The sequence below is a fragment of the Amblyomma maculatum genome, chromosome 3 (genome assembly GCF_055883805.1).
Source record: "Amblyomma maculatum isolate TAMU_Amacu chromosome 3, ASM5588380v1, whole genome shotgun sequence".
Classification (NCBI taxonomy): Eukaryota; Metazoa; Arthropoda; class Arachnida; order Ixodida; family Ixodidae; genus Amblyomma; species Amblyomma maculatum.
Genome location: NC_139346.1, coordinates 169,156,660 through 169,171,420, shown reverse-complemented (window position 1 = coordinate 169,171,420; position 14,761 = coordinate 169,156,660). Strand labels below are relative to the sequence as shown.

Sequence of the window (14,761 nt, the reverse complement as noted above, 5' to 3'; positions counted from 1 at the left end):
CCTTGTAGCGCACAATTTAGGGTGTATACACTGCATATAGCGCGAAGGCGGCCTTTTAGCGCTAAATTTCCCTCGGTAGGAAAAAAAGATAATTTTCAGTATTTGAAAACTCCTCGAGCGGGCTGGCCACCTGAGTTTTTCTTTGAGCGTTACCTACGCAACACATCTGTGGCACACAATTACACACCCTCACGATCCGCAAAATCTCCCCAGGCAGTTCCATCTAATCTCCCTCACATCGTCGGGCCCCACGCGGCCAGCGCGAAGGCAGCAGCTATCAAAGCCCAGTAAAGGTATCTGATGATGCGGTAAACCCATTTCTCCCATTTGCTGCCCTTGTTCTTGCGCAGCACCACCATTCCAATGGTGCAGCCGACAAAAATGCCCACAAGGTGGGGCAGGGTCCCAACGCTAGGAAATGGGTTGCGGTAGTACATCAAGATTGCGTCGACCCCCGTGTACACCATGATCAAGATGACGCGACCAGCTGAGCTGTTGAACTGGCGGTGGTTGAAGATGATATCCATCACGTGGGCCCAAAGCACGGAGTAGATGGCCGCTGAGGCTCCAGCCGTGAAGTAGTAGCCGCAGACGTACGTTAGCTCAGCGGCTGTGAAGGCCCCTGCGGCGTAGATGTATGGTATCTTCCAGGGGCTCTGAAGCAGTGAAAGGGGCAGGCAGACCAGGAGCTCGACAGCGACGTTTAATGCGAGCGAGAGCCCGTTGAAAGCGACGAGCACGTATGACAAAGTGCGCCAGACCTCCCGTTTCCTCTCCAGGGAGAGCACGAGTTTGTCATCGAAGCGGAGGTACTCGTCTATCTTTCTCTGGGTTGGTGGGCAGCACCACATCAAGTATTGAATGTACAGGGCGCCCTGCGAAATAATGATAAGACCAAAGAACAGCACTTGGATCAGAAAGATGGGATAGTCCACCATGGCATGGCGGACCAGCCTTGCCCGCTGCAGTCTTCCGGCATACACGTTAGCGATTGACGTCATAACCTTGTGGAAACGCTTCTGCCTTACAGTAGCCGGACGTCCTGAAGTACATATGAGTAGGAACTGCTCGAGATTCAGCGAGCTCTGCTCATTTTCGTTCGCTAGTTCGTTGAGCTCTTGGAGGATGCTCGCTGGGCACTTGGAATTCGGTTTAAGGAAAGTCATTAGCTCTACCACGTAGACCTTGTTGCCACGCTGGAGCTTCTTGTAGATTTCGGTCCAGAAGGGTATCTCTTCCATCCATATCTTCTGCTTTCTCGCGGAGGTCATGCTGCCTCCCATTTTCTCGGCACAGTCGAGGTATGCTTCTTTGACAGCTCTCCGGACGAATGAAAGCAATCTTATTTAACGAAGGACTTTCAAAATAGGACCTGACGAGAACTGGAGGCAATCCCCACCAAGCTGCTTGCAATACTTGCAGAAGACTGCACCAACGTCCAGAGACGGGGGAGATGCCGGTACCAGGCACACTTTGCCGCTTCGATTTGTCGACGTATGCATATGAGCTGCAATGAAGGTGTTGCCGAGTACACGACTCAGCAGCACTAGAAACTCTCCCACCTTTTTAAGTATTTTGCTGTCTGCCGCGAGGATATCAGCTCATGAATCTTTCGATCTTTCACTTGGGGGTATGGAAAGCAAAAATCGACAACAGCGGTGGTTGTCATGGTGCGCTTGCGCGCAGTGTTCTGCAGCGGCATTTGGGAGGTTCCATTGATCAGCAGATTAAGGGTTCCGGCGGGTACTTGGTACAACCTCATTACCTTTGCGACTACCGGACTCGTGTGCTTCTTTTTATTCCTGAGGTGGTGCTTGCAAGATGACGCGCTATCAACGCACTTAAAGGAAATATAAAATTTTATGCAGGATATATATGTTATGCAGCTGAGAGAAGTCACCATTTCAGCACATCTGCTGTCTAAAGACATTTTTTACATTGGCACGATATAGACAAAATAAACTATCAGAGGTATTAAAATCTTAATTCTTCTACGTGGGAAGCAGTTTATTAAAAACTTTAGTTATTGACAGCAAAATATATGGATATCATAAGCACGACAGAGCAAGTTTTTAATCGTTCCGCGTTAATCTGGAACTAATCAGATAAATGTTCATGCGCAGAGAAATGTGAACCATCAGATTAAAACAAAACCAGTCATAAATGAAGTCAGAACCGCAATAAAGAATTCAGCTCAAGATGCAGCAACATCAGCCATGCATGCGTTACTGCCCTTGCATCGTAGAAAACATGCAGCTTGAGAGGGGGGAATAAACAATTAAGCAAGTTTCAGAACCACCCAATAAATCATTTGGTCACTTCTAGGCTGCCTCGACCAGAGAAGATCATTTGTGGTTAAAAGAAATATATTCCGTTGTTGCGCCTCTAGCACAAAACCTAATTTTATGACAGGAAGGGAAAGACCACTTTCCCAGAAACTTGGGTTAAAGCAGTGTCATAAATGTATCCTTTGTAGTCATCAATTTGAAAAGCGGATTCATACCCACTATACCGCTGAGCACGCTGCCATGTCGAAGCAGATCGCTGAGCTCCCACCCTAAACTACTTCTAAATCATCTTTTTACCAGGCCTCAACGACTAATCACAAATGTTGGTGCCTATTAGTATCAAAGGCCAAATTCGGCAGGTTGGCATCGTACAAACAGCAGAAAATATAAAGCGCGGATTCTCGATTTAAAAAAAAAAAGACGTTAGAAAAAACAGCGCTTCAAGCGTGTTAAGTTGAGCGCCGGTAGCCCCACTACCAGGCCAGCCAAAGCACCTCCGTAATGACCAGCGTAGCTCACTACTTGTCCGTGCTTGTTTTGCGGGCCGCGAATAACCGAGTACAGGTCGTTGAGGTATATCAGCATAATCGCGGCTACTCTGACACTGACCAGTTCCATGTCGTTAAAGTTGGCCACAATGTGGGCCAAATGGGCCGTCTGCAAAGAGTAGACACCACTGGACGAGCCCACGATGATCGCGTTAGGGCTAAGCATCGACTGCGCCAGCGGACCGCACAGAAGCCCGCTGACGTAGACCAGCATGACAGGCCACCACGAGTGGACGAGTTCGAGCGGGAAGGCGAAGGCGATCTGGAGAAGCACGTTTCCACCCAGGTGGACGAAGCCGTCGTGGACGAGCGCGTAGGTCAAGTACCGCCACAACTCGCGACGTCTGCGCGGGTTGAAAACGAGCGAACTGTTGCAGGGCAGCTGGCACATCTGGCGATGCGCTGATGTCTCGTGGCAGGAAGACAGCACACAATGGTAGGCGAAAGTTGCCACCTGCAAAAGGTTCGTTGCTTCGTTGAAGACAGCTAAAGCTGCATTTTTAGTGCAGTACTCAAGGGACATTACGGTTTTCAGGCAAAGGGCTGTGGACCACCGTTGTCTAAGCTGTTCCTGGAAATTGTCAGTTTGTTTAACTGGTCGTCAGAGCATCTGCATTATAGTGTACATCTATCGCTGCATTATTTTGGTACGCAGCACTTCTGGCTGCAATCACGGATTTCACTGGTGGCGGTCCGAAGCCTGCTCATTCGCACTTTCTCTCTGTCTCTCTTCGTTAGCTTGCGGCGCGGAGACGGTGGCGGCGCTGCGAGCCTGTGTTGTTACGTCACGTCAGGCGTCTAAGCTATTGAGAAGGCGGAGGAGCCTCAAAGCTGCAGCCAATGAGAGAGTGGCGCGTAGCACAGTTGCGGCTGTGACCGAGCAAGGCTGTACAAGCCGCGTGTTACTGCGGACAGACTATCCGCGTGTCGCTCGCACACCCACGAATTCGGACTCTATTCCTTAGCGTCAGTCAATCGCTCTTCGGCCTACACGGACAGCAGGCGTGCACGCGCGGTGCTCCCTCGACCTCGGCTCCGAGCCGCTCACCGGGCCACTAGATGCTAAAAACCGCAGCATGTGTTGTGAAGAGAACTCAGGACGCGGCTGCGCCGCGCTCTTGATTGGCATTGCTATTGGTAAAGCCTGGTACTGTGGCGTAAGCCATGCTGCGCACTTATACTTCGCATTTGATTACCTATGCAAATCGGCTGCACATTTTGTTCATTGGTCACCAGATAATGTTATAAAAATAAAAAATGCAAAAGATTTGTCTTCTTTTTTTCCGGAACAGGTAAAGCGGGTACATTCTAGAGCGCACCGTAAAAAACAAAAGCTATTTAACGCCATCGAAATTCATGCACATGAAGCGAAGCCTGTCTCGTCAATCGCGCTGCTAAAATATAAAAAAACAGGCTTCTGGCCACAAATTACGATAGTGTATATAAGCGATTCAGGCTAGCGTCGTTACTGCAAAAAGACCTGCCAGTATTATTTTATAACCCTAGAACGCAGATATGTTTGCATCAGGTCATTTTATGTAGCGTTTTTGTTTGTTTGTTTTTTTTTTCGAATAGAGGTGGCTTCCGTGATGGCCCCGAAGTGGTGCTGATATTATTGGTCTTAAAATAGCGGCTTTTAATTACGCTCGGATATAGATAGATTCCTGCGTATGTTTAGTACAAACTGCGAACGTGGCGCGAAGGAATTTAAAAATTATTTAATACCTCGTGCTCACAAGCCACCTCTAGAGATCTACGAGCAGATGCGTTGTTTGCATAGGCTCCACTTCTCAGGCATGTAAACCTGCGTGGTTTCGGCGTTAAAGCCAAGCGTCTTCCTGTTACATGTAGATTATACACGCTATAAAACGAGACCAGTTTATTTCGGCACCGTTTCCGGATATAGCTGAGACGGGTCAGGCGGATGCGGTGAGCGGCGCGGTAGACGAGACACCGAGATGCGTATAAAGCAGGAGACTTCCTCCCTATTCAAGATGCTATCTCGTCACTCTGGTGTCTTGATAGCAGTATCGTCGCGTCCAACACTTTAAGCGCTAACAACGCACCAAACGCCACACTTTTATGTTGTGCGACAAAACTGCATCTGACCCCTTGTGTCTTGCATTTTGCGATTATGAAATGTGTGCACAATTTTAAACAGCAATGTTGTTATGCATAACTCACTCTTCTTACGACAAAGGTCTTTTTTCTTCCCTTGTCGGGGCAGATTTCAGGGCAGAACTAATTTACAAACTGTCTTGACAGACCAATATAACAGCACAGAATTAGTGTCATTTCTGCCATGGTTCTATGAACTTTTTCGACTCCAGAAAGCTAGCTTGACATTACCGAGGCGAATAGTGGGAATCATATAGTGCAGAGATGCGTGCAGAAATACACAGACTGAAAATTTGTTGCACTCTGGTTGTGGTCCTCTAGCTGGCGTCGCCAACATATTTTGAGGAAAAAGTTGACAAATATTTTAGATCTTAAAATTAAAGGCAATAAAAAAATCTCGGGAGATTAAGAAAAAAATTGGATTAAGAGTAAGATTGGAGCCCTTCCTGTGTGTCGTTAGCTATCACCTGCTTATCACGTGACTGACTAAGATATTACCTTGCTTCGGTCTGCACATTCCTATCGTTCCTTTTTTTTTTATTATTATTCACAACGGCATTTGTTTTCTATGGCAATGCCTACATGACTGCTACCTCCTTATGGCATGCTCGTAATTAGTTAGCTTTAGGATGTCTCTTCAAGACACGCCACTACGTGGAAGACGAAAACGCATTCATTAGTTACCCGTCTAACACGCCTCAAACAATGAGGCTTTGCGGCCCACTTGTAGCATGTTCATCGCGCAACCAAAGTGTCTAGCTTCGACCTCCCCAGATATGTACTAATTCTCCAATTTATTTTCGATGTTCTCGTTTGCGTATGTTACAGGAGCCACATCACTAATTCTGGCATTCATTTGCACATTTTCTTCAATTGTTCTAACTGGATTTATGGTTCCTCGAATTATTCGGTCAGGAGCGACACCGCTCAGGCAGGCGAACCCTACGGCACCGCGGGTTTTCTGCTACACGGGGCCCTTACGCTACGGTGCAAAAAAGAAAAGAAAGCAGCGAGTGCCACCTTTGGCTTCCTCCTACCTTTGGTAATGAAATAGCTGACAAGTGAGAAACTTTTGAGCGCTTACCTGCATAACTGAGACGACCAGAATGAAAAAGGGAACATGAGTAACGACGCCGCACGCCGAGGAACATATGTTCACCGTGGGCACAGGATCTCGATGTTCGTTCCTGTCCATGAGCCTCGTCAGGGTCTCGGCCCGTTTCAAAACTACGATTCGACGGCTGCGCTTTCCCACTACCAGTATAGTCGAGAAACGCAGTACGTGCAGCATCCAAGGTCGCGACTGTAGATACTTGCTGGTGCGGAATGCTTCCCGGCATTCTCGTAAAGACAATGAGTCCCTGCCTTCTGCTTCGGAGTTCTCCACGTAGTCTCGTAGCAGGTCTCCGGTCTGGCAGCAGCCTAGGATACGCTGGAGATCCCTCACTTGCAGCCTTGTCGTCGTTGGTGGCGAGGCCGAAATGAGGAGTTCGACGAGCTGCTGGTAATCGTCTGTGCGCATCTTGATTGCATGTGCCTGTGGTATTGCTTGTATGTCGTTAACATTCTGAGGTTTAGGAGCCTGATGACTAGGTTCAGTGTCTATCTGCATGATTTCTTCTTCTTTCTTCTTGGTATTTTGAAACATGGCACATACCAACATCGGGGTATTAATTCGCCAAGGTGCAGTGGCATATACAAGGAAATTTCCACCGGCGATTATGGCAAAAATATTAATGCTGTTCGCAGGCGTTTCCAGTGTGTTTACACTGTTTAGAAGATATTTAAGTTAGGATGCAATGCTGTGGGCTATTGGTGAACCATACTGGACGTATCCGAATCGATTTGAATCATTTCGATTTTTAAAACCTCGACGATATCTTACTAGTGGGGCGTTTTAGTCCTACTCAGTTCAAAAGTCGCAATTCAATCTCAAAGCCAAACTTTGGATCAAGCCATAGCAACGAAAATGTTACATATTTGCGTAGCTCATGTCGAGTATAATAACACTGGAATAATTTCTGTTTAATTAAATATAATTAAATAATTAACTGCCGTTTAATTTCGTGTTCTATGCGACATAAGCGAGTCATATCTCGCTGAATAGCTTATGTCCAGTATCATTGTACTGTACTAATTCTATATCTTAATGAATTACTGTTATTTAATTCATTGTGAATAAATCTAAAATTATGATATAGCTTCAAGTCGTATATCCTTGAATAGCTTATGCCGAGTATAATTGCAGTTGACTAACTGTAGGTTATAATTATTAACTGCTATTTAGTTAATTCTGAAGACAAATGAAATTTATGCTGAAATTTCAAGTCATATGTCGTTGCGCAGCTTATATCGGGTGCGGCTGCATTAAATTAATATCATTGCACTAAAGTAGGGTCCTAACTTCTGATCATAGTCAGTTGTGATAATATAATTCAAAATCAAATGCTAACAACGCAAAAGACATGTAAAACAGAGCCAATGCTCGTCAAACTCGGTTCGACCGGGTTCAAATCGAATTAGACGATCGGAATCGGGCCCATGGCCTGAAAATTAGCAGGTGAATGCTCTTGCCATGGCCCACTGCGGCTGAATTTAAAAGCTCCATTGAAAGCTTAAAACACACCAAGCCCCGGCCTAAAAAGGAGAATGAGATGCACAACAAATAAAGTTTCTTCACGAACTTTCAGGCGCCACTTCCTCTCCAGCAGTCTTTTTTTACAACCTCCTTGGTTCGAACCCGCAGGGCGACAAATTTGTTTAATTAAAAGTGTTTCGTAGTTTTATTTTATAAATTATTTGAAATTCCCGCTCCAGGTCATCTGGTTGTGACGTCATAACCTTGTCGACCAACTAGAATTTTTCCGCCGACAACTGCTATACTAGAAGGACAACGACGTCGACAGCTTTTCGATCGAATGAGCTATATACGCTTCGCGTAAACCAGACAAATAAAAGCTGCATACTTTCCTAATTATGAGCAGGAAGTGTAATGTCGCAGTGGAAATTATCACATAAAAAAATGTAAATTTCGAGAATGCAACATCACGGGTTTGCCAAAAGTGGACCACTACTACGAGAACGTTGAAAACGATAAGTTCATAAACACCACTGATGCGCAAGGGTGAAGTCAATCGACTGTGCAACGCTTCACAACTTCGCTGTTCCCCGACTTCTATCTGCGTTCAAACGCGTCAGATGGCGCTAGGTGTACCAAGAACACCCAGAACAGAAAGTAGAGGGTTCAGATAACAGAAAGTAGAGGGTTCAGATAACATTCAGATGCGAAAGTATACATGCTTACAGAGCCTTACAGAACTAAAGTTAGGGCTTAAAGGAAATTCTTTGGAACTTGAAAAGAAGCTGTTGACACGTTAGAAAATCGCTGTCCGGCGGGCTTTGTCCGCGTGTTCATGACGAAATTTTGTCTGGTCCAGTCTCCTCTGGGCGCTACAAATGCAACCCTATGCAATCATTATTATCAGCCAAACGATAGGTTTACCGCAGAGCAAAGAGTATGCGGGCACCCCTCCAATTAAGCCGGTCGTGAGCCAGCTGCGATCTTATCGTCGAAAACCTTAAGCGTATAATTTCCGCAAACTGCAACGTTTGCCTTTCCTAAAATTCAAACTGTTGCCCTGATAAGCCACCCTGTTATCTTGCCTTCGCATTACGTGTCCTGTCCATGCTCCTTTATTCTTCGTTTTGACTGTGATGCCATTGACTCTCCTGAGCCTCCTAATCCACTTTACACGCTTCCTGTCTGTTAACGTTACACCTACAATTTTCTCTTCCATAGCTCCTTGCGTTGTTAGTTTACGCTAAACCCTCTTCGTTAGCCTCCATGTTTCTGCCGGATAGGTGAGTACCGGTAAGATAAAACTTTTATATTATTCTTCTTGATGGATACCGGTAAATTGCCATTCACGATCTGAGAACAATTGCAAATGCTCTCCAGACCCCTCATTTTTCCTTGTTATTTCACTGTCGGGGTGCGGATCCCCGGCCCCTACGTGCCACAAATAGAAATACGCCTTTAGCACTTGCAGCTACCTCGCTACCTGCCGTAACCAGCAGCTTCTTTCCGAGACCATTGCAGTAGTTCTCTGTGTATTAGTTACTTGCGCTTCTCCATAATAATGCATTATTGCCTTCGAAACATCTGAAGGAAGGCCGGCGACCGGCATACTTTCGTGTACACTTTGCCGCGTCGCGCGCTGATCCAAGTGAACACAGGAAAATCAGCTTTACATGCGGTGTAGCAGAGATAGAGGTCGGGAGGTGGCCACCCGGGACAAAACCGAAGATGAAAATGATTCAGCCAAAGCAACAATAACAAAGAAGGACTCGGGAAGCTTTCAAAACAGTTAAAAGCAAGGATAAGACTTAACGTTAGCGCAGTCACCAAACAGTGATAATTAAAAGCGTCGGTAGTTTTTCTAGGCCCCCCTTTCACGTAGTGACGATAATTAGCTACGTACCGAATATTCACCATTAAAGGTGAACATTTCGGTACGAAATGCTGCCAGCAGAGATTTGACGCCGCTGATGAGATTTCTTCCTTAATAAAGCGCCACTTGGGGTTTGTCGGGGCATGACCATGCAAAAAAAAAAAAAAAAAAGATAGAAAAAAAAAGCAGAATAAACACGAGTTGAAACGCCCAAACTATATTACCATGAGATGCACGCATTCAACATTAGCAGTATTAAGGTTGAAAGTTGGGCGAGTTGAATCTGGTTCATTTTGAAGGTAGCGCGAAAAACGAGGACCAAGAGTAGAAGGACACAACACGAGCGCTCGTGTTGTGTCCTTCTACTCTTGGTCCTCGTTTTTCGCGCTACCTTCAATATGAATTAGCAGTATTGTTTGCACGTTTCATTTTTACGTCCATCGCCTTCGTATTGCGCCTCTGAATTTGATTTCTCCGTCGCCTTTTTTCTTCCCTCTGCAAAGTGGGCTTCTGGTCGATAGAAGCTCCTCGGGGGTGGAAATGGGGGGGGGGGGGAAGGCTCCCGGGGGGTGGGGGGGGGGGGGTCATATGGCGAGCAGTATATGGAAGATGCAGTTTTATACAGTGGGTGTCCGAGTGTGCGCTCTTCGAAGCGTGCCTCGAAGGGGGCAGTTTTCAGGATCAAAGGCTGCCCAGAAGTTGCACCTATCCGTAGAAGCTCCGGTATGGAGGCTACACGCAAAGACAGGTCACGGGGTTTTCGCTGAAAGAGAACTAAACTCGTCACACATAGGAAGAAAATTGCTTGATACGCATCACCGGCCACGATGAGCAATTTCGGCGATGTGACTGGGGACCTCATGTTTTAAAGAAGCTGGAAAAAAAAACTGAAAAAAAAAAGGATCTGGCAGAGCGGATTCTCCGTGGCAAGCGAGTAAGGACAACCAAGGACCAAGAAAAGCATTATCGTAAACCTGCAGTTTATATTCGACGTCGAGGAGGAATTTGGAACGGTGCTCTTCAATCCCTACTATGTGGTTACGACGGAGTGGAATAGTCGCATAGTCTTGGCCGTTACGGCTAGAGATATCGTCGCGGGCGACGTCCAGACCTTTTCCAACTACCGCGCGGAACACAAGATAGGGCTGGTTAGGGTGAATGCAAATAAAGCAACAAAAGCAAAAGCATAGTTGAGAGTGAATAATACAGGGTATTTGCAATGACGAACAAAATGTATGTGTTAAGTGGTTTGAAATAGCCAAACAGTCGTTAGTGATATGAACTGCTTGCTAGAGCCTTTAAATAGTGCTCTTGCGGAACGCGTTCTAACGTAAAAAAGTAAACATTAATAACATATGCACAGTAAGCGAAAATATAGCGCATGTTTGTGATCAAATTACTAGTAAAGATAAGCTATTCACCTATAAAAGAAACAGTAAAGGATTGAAGCCCTAGGCACATGCCATCCTTTTAGAATATGTCATAGGCTTCCCAAACATGATAGGACCTCTGCATTTTGCACTTCCCAAAAAGCAAACTCTCAGATCATTAGGCACTGCCGAACGCATGGTGCCGGTGAAGCCATGCTTTAAAGTCACCCTAGCATGATCTTGTCGTAAGGGGGTTGCTATAGTAGGAGTCCGCGACAAAAGCCTTTCGGTAAACCACAGCATTTTTTAGGGGGAGGAAGCACACGCTGTAACAACATCCTCGGAACGGTCTTAACTCCTGTTAAAAACTACAGATGAGATGGGGTAGGAAATATTGATATATGATATCCGGCAGACTAAAGAAAGACATCAGCATATCATCCCGGAACTTGTTCAATTTTTCTTCGTAATATTTTTTTTTAATGGGAGATAACTTTGGACGGGAATTAAAAGGTCGCATTATAAATTTGAAGTTGTCAAGGCGTGTAAGAATAAAATCTGTTATTCACGCCTGCGTCGTCCTGACGCATACACTTATATCAGCGAACCGAGTTGCTCCACATAGAGGAAGTTCTTCGTTGCATGCTGACGTGAAAGTTGACCGGCGACGCAGTAGCGAAGACTTCCGTTATTGTCAAGATAAACATCCTTTTTCGAAACGCGTTGCAATTCCTCTTCGTGCCCGCCTCGTAAGCTACTCTCATTACGGCCTTGGCCTTTTTGTGAGCTCGTTTGTTATGTGACGCATGCTCTAGCTTATCCGGATGTCTGCGCGTCGAAGCGTACACGCGTTATTAGTGTGGAGAATCTCACCTTGAGTTGCTACACCTCGCATAGGTATCCGTGTTGTTGGAATAATCTTATTCGGTCAAAACACAAACGCCTGAAACAGAAGAAGAGCAGTTGATAAGTAGAAATATTTACGTGTGCTCTTTACGTAGTGATCTTTGAGACATGTAGCGGTGGACGGCAGAATATTGAATTTACCAGAATCAGTGATTTCTTGTACGCCTAAATATGAGTGCAAAGAGGTTTTAATGCGAGAGCATGAGAGCGTGAGAAGTCTCCGCGAAAACAAAAATCTATCCTCGTTCATAAAATAAATGCCTTGGTTGGAGGAAGTGGCTTCGCGGATCGAATAATTCCCATTGGCTAAAGAGAAGTGCATTCACCAGACAAGTAATGACAATTATACGCTTCGATCTATTTGCACTGTGGCTGTGCCACCCGTAGACACCTAAAGGGGAGCCTCTAACCTTCAGCTCTCTACACGACCCGAAGGGTTGTCCGGTTGGGCGCATAGGCTCGCAGGCCACACCCCCCGAAGGTTGTACTCCGAAGTAATGACACAAAACTCGATGTAAAGTCATCGTCAACTTCTAATTATGTAGCACATGCCAACGCATATGTGCTTGTAAACTATCTGGTTTATGTTCCAATTGAAATGAGACCTTATGGTACAGATTGACCCCTACTATACTTGCTTAGTGTTTACATGTGTGTAATGCTTGCACTAAACATTTTGTTTCAAAATAGCTTATCAGCATTTGTTCGAGAACTAACAGCGGTATATTTTTTGCACGCACAGTCATCGACGAAAGTCAGTGAGATGGGGATTTGCAAAAAATATTCGTGCGTTTCCGTTTCCAGCCATTCAACTGGTATACGTATACCAATGGTTAAAGCGCACATGTGTCTTCCAGTGCTTTTATGCTTTTCTCTGGCCTGCTTTCGCTGACTGAGCCGAAAAGAATAGATTTTCCCACGAGCCAGAGTCAAGTAAACTTTTGTCTGTGAATGCACTTAACGCGACGAGGCCGACAAAAAGTATGTCATTCCTTTCAAAATTATTTACAAAGTTTATTAAATTCCTTTCAAAACAACCTAGAAACTAACGTGTTCATTTGTAATTAAAATCGGTTGGTTGCATACTTAGGTTAGTATTCCATTTGATGATATTCACGCTGCAGGCCCGTCTTCAGAGATATTCGGTTTAAAGTGTTCATCTAAATTCGTGAATTTAGATACGCAAGGCAATGTCCATTGGTGCAAAACACTTCCAAATCGGACGCAGTATAGCTCCACATGGTGTTCTGGTCTGCCAACGGTGTAGAAGTAGACTAAACTGGGAACTTCTCGCTTCCCGCTTTCGGCTAGCAAAATCTGACAAACGCTGCATGCAGAAGCTGAGTCAAATCAAGGTAGTATTTCTGCGCCGATTGTCATCGCTATGCTTTTGTAATTAGGCGAATTCAACAGAAAATTTCAGGGTAGCTATCGCGATGCACGAAGGGGCTACACGTTCGGTTTTGATTTGCAGGCCTTAACCTAACAAAGCGACTTTTTAACGTGCACTGGCATCGCATAGCACACGGGCGCCTTGCTTTTCGCCTTTACCGAAAAGCGGCTTTCGCGGTCGTAATTGGATTCCGTATTTTTTGGGTTCAGCAGTCAAGTACCGTAACTACTGCGCCACCGCGGCGTGGTCAAGCGACTGCAGGATTTCATCAAAACAGAAAAATCAAAGAATACGATAGGTTTCTAACAGACTGTAAGCATAAAGACAAATGTAAAAGGACTTTGTATCCACACGGTGGCATATCAAACTCCGAAAACGGCCGTTATACAATTAGACTGATCATTTGTGGCTGTAGTCCCCGCCATAGTGGCTGCGATTAAGGCGCTCGTCTGCTGATCTAAAGACGTGGGATCGAATCCCGGCCTGGACGGTCGCGTTTCGATGGAGGCGAAAAGAAAGGCGTCCGTGTGCTGTGCGATGTCAGTAAACGTTAAGCAACCCCAGGTGGCCGAGATTATCCGGAGCCCTGCACTACGGCCTCTCTCATAGCCTGAGTCGCTTTGGAAGGCAATGACTCCCGTGATGGGGCTGGGACAGGTATAGGTCACCGCCGCTTGCGGCGGGGGCTTGCTTGCCACATAATGTTTCTCTGTTGTAGGCCGTCATTGCACTCGCCACCGTTTCGGTAGTGGACGACGGCTGTTGTTGCGGCGCGCGTCTTTCTTTCCCTCTTCCTTTTCTTTCTTCTCTATATTTTCTTCTATCTGCACGAGGCAGCGGAGGTGGCTCAGCTACAGAGCCAGTAGCAGGCCCGTGCATTTTCTTTTCCTTCTTCCTACAGCCACAACAACCTCATAAACCATTAACCAAACCGTTTGTCAGTAAACATCCTGAACGCTTAACATTGAGTACCATGTGGTGCAACAAATATATGAAATGTGTGATATTTATTCAAAAGAATCAGGCGATATGAGCTGAAAGTCAATGAAAAGGAATTCGTACATTGGTCGAAACGTCAAAAATCATGCTTGAACTATAGTGTTGATTGGCTACATAACGTTACCTCATATGGATTTGTAATATTAATACTGACCTCCGTACAAACGCCTCGAATAAAATAAAGCAATGTAGGTAGCGCCTCCGGTCTCTGCATGTTATTCTGGAACTTTTGTTGCCCTGCGGAAAAAAAGAGAATCATTCACGTTCGCCCTCGGATCAAGGAACGCATAAACCTTTTACCTCCTAACACGAAGTCGGAAGCCGGCAGGTTGGGTCAGAGGAATAACTCGGGTTAATGACATTTTAGTGAAAATCAAGAAGAAGAAATGAGCATGGGCAGGATATGCGATGCGCAGAGGGAATAACCGATGGTCGCTTAGGGTAGCAAATTAGATTCCCAGGGAAGGAAAACGTAGCAGGGGGCGGCAGAAAGTTAGATGGGCGGATGAGGTTGAAAATTTTTCCGGGGTCAAGTGGATGCAGCTAGCAAAGGACCGGGTTAACTGGAGAAGTATGGGAGAGGCATTCGGCCTGCCGTTGGTATAGTCAACACCTTTGTTTTTTTTTTTAAATAGTCAAGAGGGTGTTGGTATAGTCCGACTGATGATAATGATGATTCCTACCACAA

At 45.7% G+C, this 14,761-nt stretch overlaps 1 protein-coding gene across 1 annotated transcript; it reads right to left on the bottom strand.

Moving 5' to 3' along the window:
- Nucleotides 1–233: 233 nt before the first annotated feature.
- LOC146196829 (protein rhomboid-like) lies at nucleotides 234–938 on the bottom strand. Its single transcript, XM_084597082.1, has one exon. The coding sequence runs from the start codon at nucleotides 936–938 to the stop codon at nucleotides 234–236; it is 705 nt and encodes a 234-aa protein (XP_084453208.1).
- Nucleotides 939–14,761: the final 13,823 nt, after the last annotated feature.

What these genes read in the sequence shown, in the direction of transcription:
- LOC146196829 (XM_084597082.1), bottom strand. Translation starts at nt 938, where the DNA reads ATGGTGGACTATCCCATCTTTCTGATCCAAGTGCTGTTCTTTGGTCTT.